At 49.5% G+C, this 12,488-nt stretch overlaps 1 protein-coding gene and 1 pseudogene across 1 annotated transcript; one reads left to right on the top strand and one right to left on the bottom strand.

Annotated features, from left to right (window-relative positions):
- Nucleotides 1-5,275: 5,275 nt before the first annotated feature.
- LOC147795601 (uncharacterized) lies at nucleotides 5,276-8,057 on the bottom strand. The gene is made up of 6 exons (XM_087131592.1): nucleotides 8,048-8,057; nucleotides 7,483-7,542; nucleotides 6,925-7,068; nucleotides 6,082-6,464; nucleotides 5,648-5,834; nucleotides 5,276-5,349 (listed from the first exon to the last, which is right to left on the bottom strand). The coding sequence occupies exons 1-6, from the start codon at nucleotides 8,055-8,057 to the stop codon at nucleotides 5,276-5,278; spliced, it is 858 nt and encodes a 285-aa protein (XP_086987718.1).
- Nucleotides 8,058-11,222: 3,165 nt separating this feature from the next.
- On the top strand, nucleotides 11,223-12,318 carry LOC147795600 (small subunit ribosomal RNA; annotated as a pseudogene).
- The last annotated feature ends 170 nt before the right edge of the window (nucleotides 12,319-12,488 follow it).

Genomic DNA, 12,488 nt, shown 5'->3' with positions numbered 1-12,488 from the left:
GGTTAACGTTAGCGATATATAGGTTTGTGGTTAGGGTTAGGGCTAAGGTTAGGATAATAGGGTTGGGGTTAGGGATAGAGTTGGGGTTACAGATATGGTTACGGTTAAATTTAAGGTTAGGGTTAGGGTAAGGGATAGGGGTATTGCCACGGTTAGGATTTGGGTTGTGGTTAGGATTAACGATATATAGGTTTGTGGTTAGGGTTAGGGCTAGGGTTATTATAATAGGGTTTGGGTTAGGGATAGGGTTGGGGTTACAGATAGGGCCAGGGTTAGGGTTAGAGTAAGGGTTAGGGTTAGGGTAAGGGGTTAGGATTGGGGTTGGTGGTGAGGGTTAGCGATATATAGGTTTGTGGTTAGGGTTAGGGTTAGGATAATAGCGTTGGGGTTTAGGGATAGGGTTGAGGTTACAGATAGGGTTAGGGGTAGGATTAGAGTAGGGTGCTAGGGTTAGGGTAAGGGTTAGGATTGGGGTTGTTGTGAGGGTTAGCGATATATACGTTTGTGGTTAGGGTTAGGGTTAGGGTTAGGATAATAGCGTTGGGGTTAGGGATAGGGTTGAGGGTTACAGATAGGGTTAGGGGTAGGATTAGAGTAGGGGCTAGGGTTAGGGTAAGGGTTAGGATTGGGGTTGTGGTTAGGGTTAGCGATATACAGGTTTGTGGTTAGGGTTAGGTCTAGGGTTAGGATAAGAGGGTTGGGGTTGGGAATAGGGTTAGGGTTACAGTAGGGCCACAGTTAGGGGTTAGAGTAAGGGTTGGGGGTAGGGTTAGGATTGGGGTTGTCGTGAGGTTTAGCGATATATAGGTTTGTGGTTAGGGTTAGGGCTAGGGTTAGGGTAATAGGGTTGGGGTTACGGGACCAGGGTTGGGGTTACAGATAGGGGTTAGGGATAGGGCTAGGGGTAGGGGTATTGTAAGGGTCAGGATTGGGGTTGTCCGTTAGGGTTAGCGATATATAGGTTTGTGGTTAGGGTTAGGGCTAGGGTCAGATTAATAGGGTTGGGGTTACAGATAGGGTTAGGGGTAAGGGTTAAAGTTAAGATTAGGGTTAGGGTAAGAGTTAGGGGTTGGGGTATTGTAAGGGTTAGGATTTGGGTTGTGGTTAGGGTTAGCGATATATAGGTTTGTGGTTAGGGTTAGGGCTAGGGTCAGGATAATAGGGGTAGGGTTAGGGATTGGGTTAGGGGTTACAGGTAGGGTTAAGGGTAGGGTTAAAGTTAGGGTTAGGGTAAGGGTTAGAATTGGGGTTGTTGTTAGGGTTAGCGATATATAGGTTTTGTGGTTAGGGTTAGGGCTAGGGTTAGGATAATAGGGTTGGGGTTAGGGATAGGGTTGGGGTTACAGATAGGGTTAGGGGTAGGGTTAAAGTTAGGGTTAGGGTAAGGGTTTGGATTGGGGTTGTGGTTAGGGTTAGCGATATATAAGTTTGTGGGTTAGGGTTAGGATAATAGGGGGTTTTGGTTAGGGACAGGATTGGGGTTACAGATAGGGCCAGGGGTTAGGGTTAGAGTAAGGGTGGGTTAGGGTTAGGGTAAGGGTTAGGATTGGGGTTGTGGTGAGGGTTAGCGATATATAGGTTTGTGGTTAGGGTTAGGGGTTAGTATAATAGCGTTAGGGTTAGGGATAGGGTTGAGGTTACAGAGAGGGTTAAGGGTAGGATTAGAGTAGGGGCTAGGGTTAGGGTAAGGGTTAGGATTGGGGTTGTTGTGAGGGTTAGCGATATACAGGTTTGTGGTTAGGGTTAGGGCTAGGGGTTAGGATAAGAGGGTTGGGGTTGGGGAATAGGGTTAGGGTTACAGTAGGGCCACAGTTAGGGTTAGAGTAAGGGTTGGGGGTAGGGTTAGGATTGGGGTTGTCGTGAGGTTTAGCGATATATAGGTTTGTGGTTAGGGTTAAGGCTAGGGTTAGGATAATAGGGTTGGGGTTAAGGATAGGGTTGGGGTTACAGATAGGGCCAGGGTTAGGGTTAGAGTAAGGGTTTAGGGTTAGGGTAAGGGTTAGGATTGGGGTTGTGGTGAGGGTTAGCGATATATAGGTTCGTGGTTACGGTTAGGGTTAGGATAATAGGGTTGGCGGGTTTGGTCAGGGGTTAGGGTTAGGGGGTAGGGGTATTGTAAGGGTTAGGATTGGGGTTGTGGTTAGGGTTAGCGATATATAGGTTTGTGGTTAGGTTTAGGGATATATAGGTTTGTGGTTAGGGTTAGGGCTAGTCACCAAAGTTACTTGGTCAAGATATGTCTCTTTTAAACTCAAATAAAACACCATCAAAATTTACCTGCCATTTCTCAAAAACCTAAAAAAATATCAAATGCAAGTATTGACCATTTCCGTATTTCCCTAGGTGCTGTGCCTGAAAACAGCACGATGAAAACACCGTCTTTGGAGTTACGATGAACTCCAGCAAAAACAGTTGTGATTGTACACACACAACACAAAGTTGGCGTATAACTTCTTTTTTTCTTTAACTCGTGTACAATTTGTCTAAAATGTACCTTTTTATTCAAACCGCCGGCCTTGAGAATCAAAACCTTGACTTAACACTGGCTTGTTACACAGACTGACGTATGTGAAATGACATAAATGATGACGTGATCTTGTGATTTATGAATAAAATGTAACTTGGATAAAGATTCAAGATGACTTGTCAAAGAAAACATTAGATTTGACCATCTAAATTTCCAACCTCTTATTTCAATGACAGCTACAATTAAATTGTTTTCATGTAAACCCTCAAAATGCACCTTTTTGTCTCAAGTAACCCTTGCGTTCAACTTTTTGTCTCACTTTTTTCAAAGGGAGCTCTAAATGATGCCCTGTTTTGTTTTTCACGGTAACGAGCATTCCCATATTCAAGCGCAACAGATTTCCTTTCTCAGTTAGGGTTCGGGCTAGGGTTAGGATAATAGGGTTGGGGTTAGGGTTGGGATTGTGGTTAGGGTAAGGTTTAGTGATATATAGGTTTGTGGTTAGGGTTAGGGGTAGGGTTAGGATAATAGGGTTTGGCTTAGGGGTAGGGTTAGAGTTACAGATAGGTTAGGATTGGGGGTTAGGGATAGGGTAACGGTTAGGATTGGGGTTGTGTTTAGGGTAAGTGATATATAGGTATGTGGTTAGGGCTAGGGTTGATGTTAGGAGTAAGGGTTAAGGGTAGATGTAGGGTAAGGGCTAAGATTGGGGTTGTGGTTAGGGTAGGTTCAGCGATTTATAGGTTTGTGGTTAGGGTTAGGGCAAGGGTTAGGATAATAGGGTTGGGGTTAGAGATAGGGTTGGGGTTACAAATAGGGTTAGGGGTAGGGTTAGGAATAGGGTTAGAGTTAGGGGTTAGGGATAGGGTTAGGAGTAGGGGTATTGGTAGGGTAAGGGTTAGGATTGGGGCTGTGGGCAGATTTACTTTTAGGGATATATAGGTTTGTGGTTAGGGTTAGGGACAGTAGGGGTGAGGAATATTTTTGACGTTAGGGTTAGGATAGCGTGAGTGTTGGTGATTGGGTTAGAGAAAGGGACAGTTTTGATCAACATTTGACACAACTGAAAATACGACAACTCAAGTCAACATATTACAAATATGTTATAAAAATGACAGGAACAGTGCTCACTTTTCAAGTAACAACGCTCGCATCACAGGGCAAAGTATCTGAATAACTAAACCATGTAATCAGATCCTATCAGGTACTTTTTTTCAGGGCCTCAGTTTGGCGAAGAATTCTCCCTTGAATTGGGCAGAGCATAACTATGGGCGCGCATTTTGGTGTAGTGCAACCTTTAAGAGTTGAGGACGTGTCCGGACGGACGTGCAGCTCCGGGAACCATATTGATGCGCGCGCATTAATTTAAATTTATCAAGGAAGAGCTGCCAGGTGAGATTTGTATGTAGGCCAATTGTGCATTTTTGCTACATGGTGCACTATTGTAGCGTTTTGATTGCTCCGTCTTTGCTGAGCAAATTCTGTGCGGTATAATTTGGTTATTAATGTTTTTGTTATCTACGTAAATATGAACGACCCGAAGCAATTCTCTGAAATTGCCAAACGGTTAAGCTCGTGGTTATCAGATCGTCAGACCGTGGGTTCGAATCCCGCCGGTGACTTTTATTTTCCCAAAGCTTGCTGTCAGTCAGTAGCTATAAGAGAGTCTAATTCACCCCGCCAAATACCAACAGCACCTTAGCCCACGGGATAAGCTCTTCTGCTGGAACTGTCCGCGAAGTCCAGGTGAGCGCCTTAGTACAGGTTCGAGACGTATGGCCGACTCGGCGGCCAGGGCTTAGGGGCTTGTCTCGTTTCCTCCCTTGCATGGTCGCTTGAACTCTTTTTAGAGTTAAATGGATGGGCAGGGAGGAAGTGTGGTGGACCAGGAACCCCGAGATCCCAGAAGAGTCCTATATGGAAGCCGGTAACTGCGATTCCTTGCGAATTTCAGGAGTCCGTGCGCCTGAATGCTTGGTCAACACCACATAACTTTTATATTTTTCCCTCACTTTTTTTTTTAATTTCCTGAGCACAAAACTCTTCAGGCTATTTTCTGGGTTGAATACACGGATCACTTTTTTATTCATAATGCAAATTTCTTACATGTTTGACAATAAAGCCGATTTCAACCGTGTAGGGGTCCATTTCTGCCTAGAACTCGAAAAATTTATAGAAGTAAATGTCGATTGGCCATATTGAAAGTAATTAAAGGGATGGCAAAAAGATTGGTCCAGCTGGATAAATTTCCAGGAGAGGCAGAATGCTCAAAAACATTCAGACTAAGTAAATAAGATAAGAGTCAATTTCAAAACTGAAGTAACACCTTAAATCTTCTCACCTGCAAGTCATACCATCATATGAGTAGGCCCTTCATCTTGGGAGCAAATTGGTTTATGAGGTTGTGGAAGCTGTCCAGGGAGGACGTTCTACGCTGCGGAAGACATTTTCCCAATGGCCTTTCAGCAATGAGGTACCCTCCCAGGACTTTGGTACAGCTGGGGTAGTTTCCTCTGTCCCTTTAAAGCCACGAGCGTGATTTGTTAATATCATTTTGTCTCAATTAATCTTCATGACTCCTATATTAAAGAACCATCAGGGAAAGCCTGAATGTAAATTCTTTTTTGATACCTGGCTTCGACTATTTCTTCTTTCGCCTCCCAAGTTGGCCATGGTCATACTTAGTATATAGAGCAGAGTGCCCTCGGTGTACTCCAACGATGTGGTTACATAAAGAGGCCCACTTGGCCTCCCGGAGATCCTCCTCTGTATCAGTGGTGGAAGAGGCACACCAGTGGACATGATTGTTTATGGATCTCTTCCATTCGGCCACACCTCAAACCCTTTCCTCTTTGCTAACTTATCGACCGTCTTCTTGATCCCTTCATGAAAAAAAATGATACAAATTAAACTTCAGCATGTTAAGGCCTACGTTTTGTTTACCAAGTGAAATTACTTTTTTGCAAAAAGGAAAGTAATTGTTCCATTAAAAATTATATCTGAGATAATGCAAAGATACTTTGGGCCTTTCAAATAATTTCTTGCCATAACTATTTTCCTATGTATTTCTCAAAAACTCAGTTGAAAGTCTGTAGTCCTCGACAAATGGTCTTGAAGGTCATAAAAACAAATATTGATTTTGGGATATAACTTCAAATCTATATTTTCAACTATCGGTACCTTTTGCTATATGCCAGACGTCATACATGTGCAGAACTGTTAGCTCATGTTCCCCCACATATTTGGCCAAAGACCGATGACAGTCAGTGACGAGCTTGCAGACAGTGAGGTCAGCTTCACGTAGGGTTGCCATTGTCCTTTTGAAGCCCTCCAGGTCCATGAGGTAGCTACTCTTGAGTTCTTTGGACTGACAAATGAATAAAAAACAAAGAAATTGGCTAAATGTTAGTAACTAAACAGTCAATCTGAGGCTATCAATCAAGGCGCAGCGACAGCAGCAAATTGAAATAAGCAACTTTCAAATTGACTTTTATATACAGAATAAAATTAGTGAAATGAATGCATCCTTTTGCTTGTACAAATTGTCCAGAACCATTTATCGAAAACCATCGCATGTACATCAACTCTACCTTTCTTTAGAAACAAAGACTCACCTGTACAAGCTGAATATCAACAATCTTGTTGGCGTGGAGTTCAGTTCCAGTGTAGCTCCCATATTTAGCGGAGTGGCCTGGACTATCTGCCCGTCCATCCCCGCCGATGACTAGCGCTTGATTATCAGCTTTCAAACGAAGCTTTACTTCGGTGATGTGTTGTGTCCACACCGCTTCAACTGATGGCAAGAGGTGTCTCTTCTGGTGGGAGGAAAAAGTGCGCAGCGAAATACAAGCTGCCCCCATACAGGTCAACATGCGGAGAACCTTTGATGGGCTGGCACCAGCAAACAGGAAAGCTGCAGATAGTAGCAGATTTCCTGCAGGTGTTGCACCCAGCCATGGCTGGGAACTCCAGGTCGTCCCCTTGGACTTGCAGGCCCCTCATCGCTGAAAAACAGAAACGAAAGTCCCCACAGTTCGTTTCATCAGACTGATCTTCCGTGAACCGCACTTGAAACACTTCCTGGAAAGTTGGAAGAGCTCCCCCTCGAACACAGTGTACTTTGGGTGATCTTGAGGAAGAACATCCGGTGATATTGGAACGGTCCGTGGACTTCTCCCCCTTCTGTTTACAAAAGATCAATGGCATTTGGGTAAACCAAGGTGATACCACGGTGAGTGTAGGAATGAAAAGTGGTTTCTACTCTGCGATGAGAGAAGGTTAATTTTAAATTTAAAAAAAACATTTCGCTTTGTTTCTGTTGTAACGTTATAAAATGAATTCTCATTTTATATACTGCATCTATCGTACTTACTTTTTAAATGACCGGGTGCGACAAGGTTATGAAGATGATGGCGAAGATGATAATGAGGATGGTTCATAGTCGGAGGAATCATCACGCTCTTGTTCCTCTTCTAACTCTTCCTCTTCTAATTCTTCAACTTCATTGTCTTGTACCTCCTCGACCTCTGAATTATCAAGCAGCTTGCATTGTATTCCAGTTTCGCTGACTTCGGGAATAGCTTGTATTTCGGCATCGGTATCTATCCGAAAAAAATTACATAAATTTGTTGTTTATCATGAACTATGGCGAGAGCAAGAAAACAGAATAAGAAGAAAAATGCCATTTATAAATCAATATGATAACAAAAATAGACATTTCAAATGCATTTCGATACTTACGTATATCACAACAAAGAATTTTCACTGGATCAGTCTGACAAGCAGCATCCACACTCTGTACATGTAAAAGAACAAAATGAAAGTTATTTTAAAAATATTTCCAGAGAGAAAAATTGAAAGAACAATACCCATTTGTTCCTCTTGAATGTTCAACAATAGTTGAAGGGAGCAAGTGATTGTGATGGACTTACCGACACAGCTGGAATCATGCTACTAGCACCCGCAGTACACTCTGGGTCTGGCACACTTTCTATGCACAAGGTTCTATCTCCCACCTTTCCGACATGGTTGCTGTCTCTTCTGGCTTGTTTCCGTGGAAGCACAGCCTCCATAACCTGATAGCAGTTTCCAATGAAAGAAAACAAATTAAATGAAATTAATCCTTGTTAAAATGAATAGGAGAAATAGTTCAGTAAAACAACAGTGTCATTTTTAAACTACCACAGTTGTGCTTATAGAGTGTTAACCGATTTCAACCCTGCCCCGTCATTAGCCTATCAAGATGTACAAATATTAAAGTAGGCTAATAAAATTGAATTTTGGGCAGTCACCAGCATGGACAGTGCGAATAGTTGTCATTCGTGAAGTACGTGTGTACAGGTACAACTACAAGGCATGATGTACATGTACATGTATCCGTGTACACGTACGTGTAAGATTTGTAACTCTATAGTGTAAGCCCACGATGTCGTTCATTATACATGTACACGCACGCACCCACCCGGTAGCCACGTGTACGCACCCACCCCACGTACACGCACATATACTGTACATGAAGTGTACTTTGCATAACGAAACGTGTACAAACGATTACACGCACCATGCGATTATGAAACTAACATGAATGCATGGCGAGTGAGAAACGATAAAACTTACTCAGAGTCGCTCGCGTTTTGCCAAAGCACCCTTCCTCTTCTCTTCCAGTACCGGCTCGCTTTTCTTGCTTGTTAGAAATATTGCGGGTACAGCATCAAGACGAAGCATATGCCTTGAACTTAATCTCAAACTGATGTTATTGATTGTTGGCGTTTCGATCAAAACAAGAAGGCTCGAAGTTTGTCGAAATTTTGGGTCAGATGGAAAACGATGCAGAGTAAAATCATCTTTGGTAGTGTTGCTGCAACCAGCAACAACACAGGTCGGTTGCATTCTGAAAAAAAACTACGTTATTTTCGTGAAGGAGTGCGGCGAAATTCTCAAGAAACTTTACAAGAAGTGCGTGTGACGCTGCTGATCAAGCTGCCACGTATTACCGGGAAAGTATGCCGATCTCCAGAGTTTACGTCACATATTCTTATATTAACGAGGAGACAGGCGCGGCGTGTTGGTCACCCCTCAAACAAGTTTTTATTTTTTTTATTGATATCAAGGCGGTGCAAGCAAGGTAAAATGAGCAAACAATTGTTCAGGTAGAAACACTTTATCAATTGAAAAATAAAAAACACATAACATAAACCCTTTAAAGCCGTGCATTTCCGACACAATCGAGCGCCAAGCAGTGAATTGCCATCCTCTGAAAACTTCGCCTGAGAGGTTCGGATGTCCGGGGTTTCCTGCAGCCGAGCGGGCTGGGCGTCTCCAGCTTGCCGTCAATCAGCTCGCTGGCCCACCCAAGGCCTCTGAGAGGGCTTTGCCCCGGGAGCAGTTGGAACAGAAACGTGTGTATTTCAATGAGAGCTTTTCCGTCCTTAACCCCCCTCCCCTGGTTCGCCTATTTATAGGGGGGGGTGGTCTTGAGCTCATAGGGATAGGGTGGCAGGGAGGCGTGGCGGTGGGGTCCAGCAGCGGGGGGAGGAGGTCGAGCGCGGGAGGCCAGCCGGCGCCCAGTGGCCCTCGGGCGGGCCGGACCCGAGGAGGAGGAGGAGACCGGGGAGGACCGGCGGCGGAGAAGGAGCGGGCGGAGCCGGAGGAGGGCCCGCCGGGACTGACGGCGGAGTGAACTGGCGCTCGCCCGGCGGCCCTGGGGGGGGGGAAGTGGACCCGAAGGACCGGTGGTGGAAGGGCCCCGTTGCACGGAGGGCCGGAGGTGGTGCCGGACAGGCGGCGGAGGAGGAGCGGGCGCAGCCGGAGGAGGGCCCGCCGGGACTGACGGTGGATAGAACCCCCGCTCGCCCAGCGGCTGGGACGGGAATCTGAGGGGGCCGCCCTGAACAGACTTGAAATCCAGGGTAGGAGGGCTCTGGGGGAATAGCACCGGGGTGGCAAGTTGCCAAGTCGGTCCCAATGCCGTCGTGCGACGGGCCTCGTGCGGGGAGGGACCGGGGCCTCCGGCCCGGGGACAGAGTCTTGCAGCGGGCGGCGCCGGTCCCGCCGTGGGTGCCGGACGGGCGGCGTTGTGTGGGCGCCCGCTGAAGATTTCTTGCTCGGACTTCGTGGTCCGCCAAAGGTCGGATCTCCGGTTTCAACCCGACTCGGGCGCAAAAACTGACTCGTCCCCACCTGCGAACGCGTCGTCGAGGCACCCCCGCTCTTGAGAGCGTCTCTCGTAATCAGTACAGCCTTATATTGTCCATACGGTACGGCCATTCCCACACAGTGGAGCCCAGGGCTCTGGAGCGATTCCCCCTGGGGTCTGGACAAGCCTGGTTCCGGAGTGGCGGGGACTGGTGGTGTGGCGCGGCAAATTTCCGTCCTGGGGAAAAAAAAAACCACTGCAGCCGCACGCCGTCCCCCTAAGGCCGTGCATTTCCGACATGCTTCCCCGGGCAAAAACGGCTCCATGCCGGCGGGGAGGGTGGTGCGGTGCGGTGAATCGCCTTCCTCGGAAAACCTGGTCCGAGAAGTTCGGATGTCCGGGGTTGCCCGCGGAAAGCGGGCCGGGCGCCTAGAGCCTGCCGTCCATCGGCTCGCTGACCCACCCAAGGTCTCTGAGAGGGCTTTGCGCCGGGACAAGTTGGGCCCAAAACGTGTGTATTTCAATGAGAGCATTTTGGACCTTAACCCCCACTCCCTGGTTTGCCTATTTATAGGGGGAAGGGTGGTCTCGAGCTCAGCTCCAGCTGCCAGAAATCAGTACAGCCATATATTGTCCATACAAAACGGCTATTCCTGCACGGTCGAGCCCAAGCCTCGGGAGCGATTTCCCTCGGGGTCTGACAAGCCCCGCTCCGGAGCGGCTCGACGAAAGTGGCGGCTTGCCGTCCCGCCAGGAGGCCCTCCGGGCGCTCCGTCAACGGCGTTTTCGGCGCGGCCGGTCGACTCTTCATGCCAAGAAGAGCGTCGGCTGGCCGGCCAGGCCTTGCCTAGAGGTGTCGGAAAGGCCGTTCCTGGGGGTGCAGTTCGGCCGGACCCCGGGCCGGAAGAGCGGTGGTGCGTGGCCGGAAGCCTTAAGGAGGGGCTGGAGCAGCAGCCCGGCCCGCTGCGGAAGAGCGAGCGGTAGATAGAGGGAGAGGGGAGCAGGGCCCCTCGGAGAGCGGCGGGCTCTCCGCTGCCCCGAGCAGCAATATTTGGGACGTCTGGATTGGCCCGGCAGCTTCCAGAGGGACCGGCCCGCCCTGTGGCGGGCCGTATTAGAGCTCCGCCGGGTCCCAGCCGCCCAAGGCGCACTGACGTCGTGCGGTGGCGTCCCAAGCCCGGAGAGCCGGCAGCGGGCCCCCCCGGACGGAGCCACGCGCGACCCCGCCGCCCGCCGAGCAGGCGGCAGGCGGCGCCCCACGGTCGCTCCGAGCCGCAGCCCCGGCGGCAGGCAGGGGACCTCCCAGACGGAGGGAGCTCAGCTTGGCCAGCCTCCTGGCTTCCTGCCTGATCCGGGTGCCCCCTCCTGGATCGAGGCGAGAGGAAGCCGGCGCACCGGGCCGGCGGGCGGCATTCCAGCGGCCGCCCGCGCGCCCAAGGAAGGAGAGGAAGTGCTGTCCGGGCCGGAGAGGGCGAGGGACCGTCGGCAGGCCGGAGGGAGCGGAGGCCAGGAGGTGAGCGAGAGCAGAGAGGCGCAGGACTCCAGCACCGCGGCCCAGCAGCCGCGGCGCTGCCGAGCAGTCTTGAGGGCCCGAGTTGGCGGGCCCCGGCCCCGAGGGGCTACCTGGTTGATCCTGCCAGTAGTTAAAGATTGTCTCAAAGATTAAGCTATGCATGTCTAAGTAAAAGCTTTACCAAGCGAAACTGCCGATGGCTCATTAAATCAGTTATGGTTCGAGCGCATCCCCCTACACGGATAGCTGCGGTATTTCTAGAGCTAAAACATGCCAGCAAGCGCCGACCTTGCGGTAGGCGTGCTCTTAGTAGGAACAAGACCAACCCGGGCCCGTCCCGGCTCCGTTGGTGAACTCTGGATAACCTGGCCGATCGCACGGTCCTCGCACCGGCGACGGATCCTTCGAATGTCTGCCACATCCAAGGAAGGCAGCAGGCGCGCAAATTACCCAATCCCGACACGGTGAGGTAGTGGACCATAAACGATGCCGACTGGCAATCCGCCGGCGTTACTCCAATGACGCAGCGGGCAGTCGGCGGGAAACCAAAGTCTTTGGGTTCCGGGGGAAGTATGGTTGCAAAGCTGAAACTTAAAGGAATTGACAGAAGGGCACCACCAGGAGTGGAGCTTGCGGCTTAATTTGACTCAACACGGGGAAACTCACCCGGCCCGGACACAGTGAGGATTGACAGAATCAGAGCTCTTTCTTGATTGTGTGGGTGGTGGGGCATGACCCTTCTTAGTTGGTGGAGCGATTTGTCTGGTTAATTCCGATAACGAACGAGACTCTGGCTTGCTGAATAGTCGCGCCGGCAGCAGCGCCGGAGGCTGACTTCTTAGAGGAACAAGTGGCGTTCAGCCACGCAAGATTGGGCCATAACAGGTCTGTGATGCCCTTAGATGTTCGGGGCCGCACGCACGCTACACTGAAATTATCAGCGGGTAGTCGCCCTTGGCTGGAAGGTCTTGGCAATCTGTTGAACCTCATTCGTGCTTGGGATAGGGAGTTGCAATTGTCTCCCTCAAACGAGGAATTCCCAGTAAGCGTGAGTCATCAGCTCGCGTTGATTACGTCCCTGCCCTTTGTACACACCGCCTGTCGCTACTACCGATTGAATGGTTTAGTGAGATCCCTTGATCATTTAGAGGAAGTAAAAGTCGTAACAAGGTTTCCGTAGGTGAACCTGCGGAAGGATCATTACCGAGCAGAGAGAGCGTGCCCGACCGGCCCCCTTCCGACAGCTGAGGCGGTGAGGGCCGGCCACCGTGCTGTCTTCCGGGTGTAGGCGGGAGTGGCCCACGCCAGGGTGCACTGTAGCCCGAGCCGAGTGGGCGCGGGACTCCCAGCGCTCGCTGGGGCCCCGGGACGCC

Source organism: Acanthaster planci, unplaced genomic scaffold (genome assembly GCF_054643075.1).
Source record: "Acanthaster planci isolate LZ-2023a unplaced genomic scaffold, COTS_SCS Contig3, whole genome shotgun sequence".
Taxonomy (NCBI): Eukaryota; Metazoa; Echinodermata; class Asteroidea; order Valvatida; family Acanthasteridae; genus Acanthaster; species Acanthaster planci.
This window is presented reverse-complemented; position numbering and strand designations above follow the sequence as displayed.

Bases quoted from the DNA above. Each gene is read 5' to 3' on its own strand.
- LOC147795601 (XM_087131592.1), bottom strand. The intron at 7,069-7,482 runs GTGGGAGATAGA...TTTTTCGGATAG, and splicing joins ACAGCAACCATGTCGGAAAG to ATACCGATGCCGAAATACAA. The intron at 5,835-6,081 runs GTGAGTCTTTGT...TTCATTTGTCAG, and splicing joins TTGATATTCAGCTTGTACAG to TCCAAAGAACTCAAGAGTAG.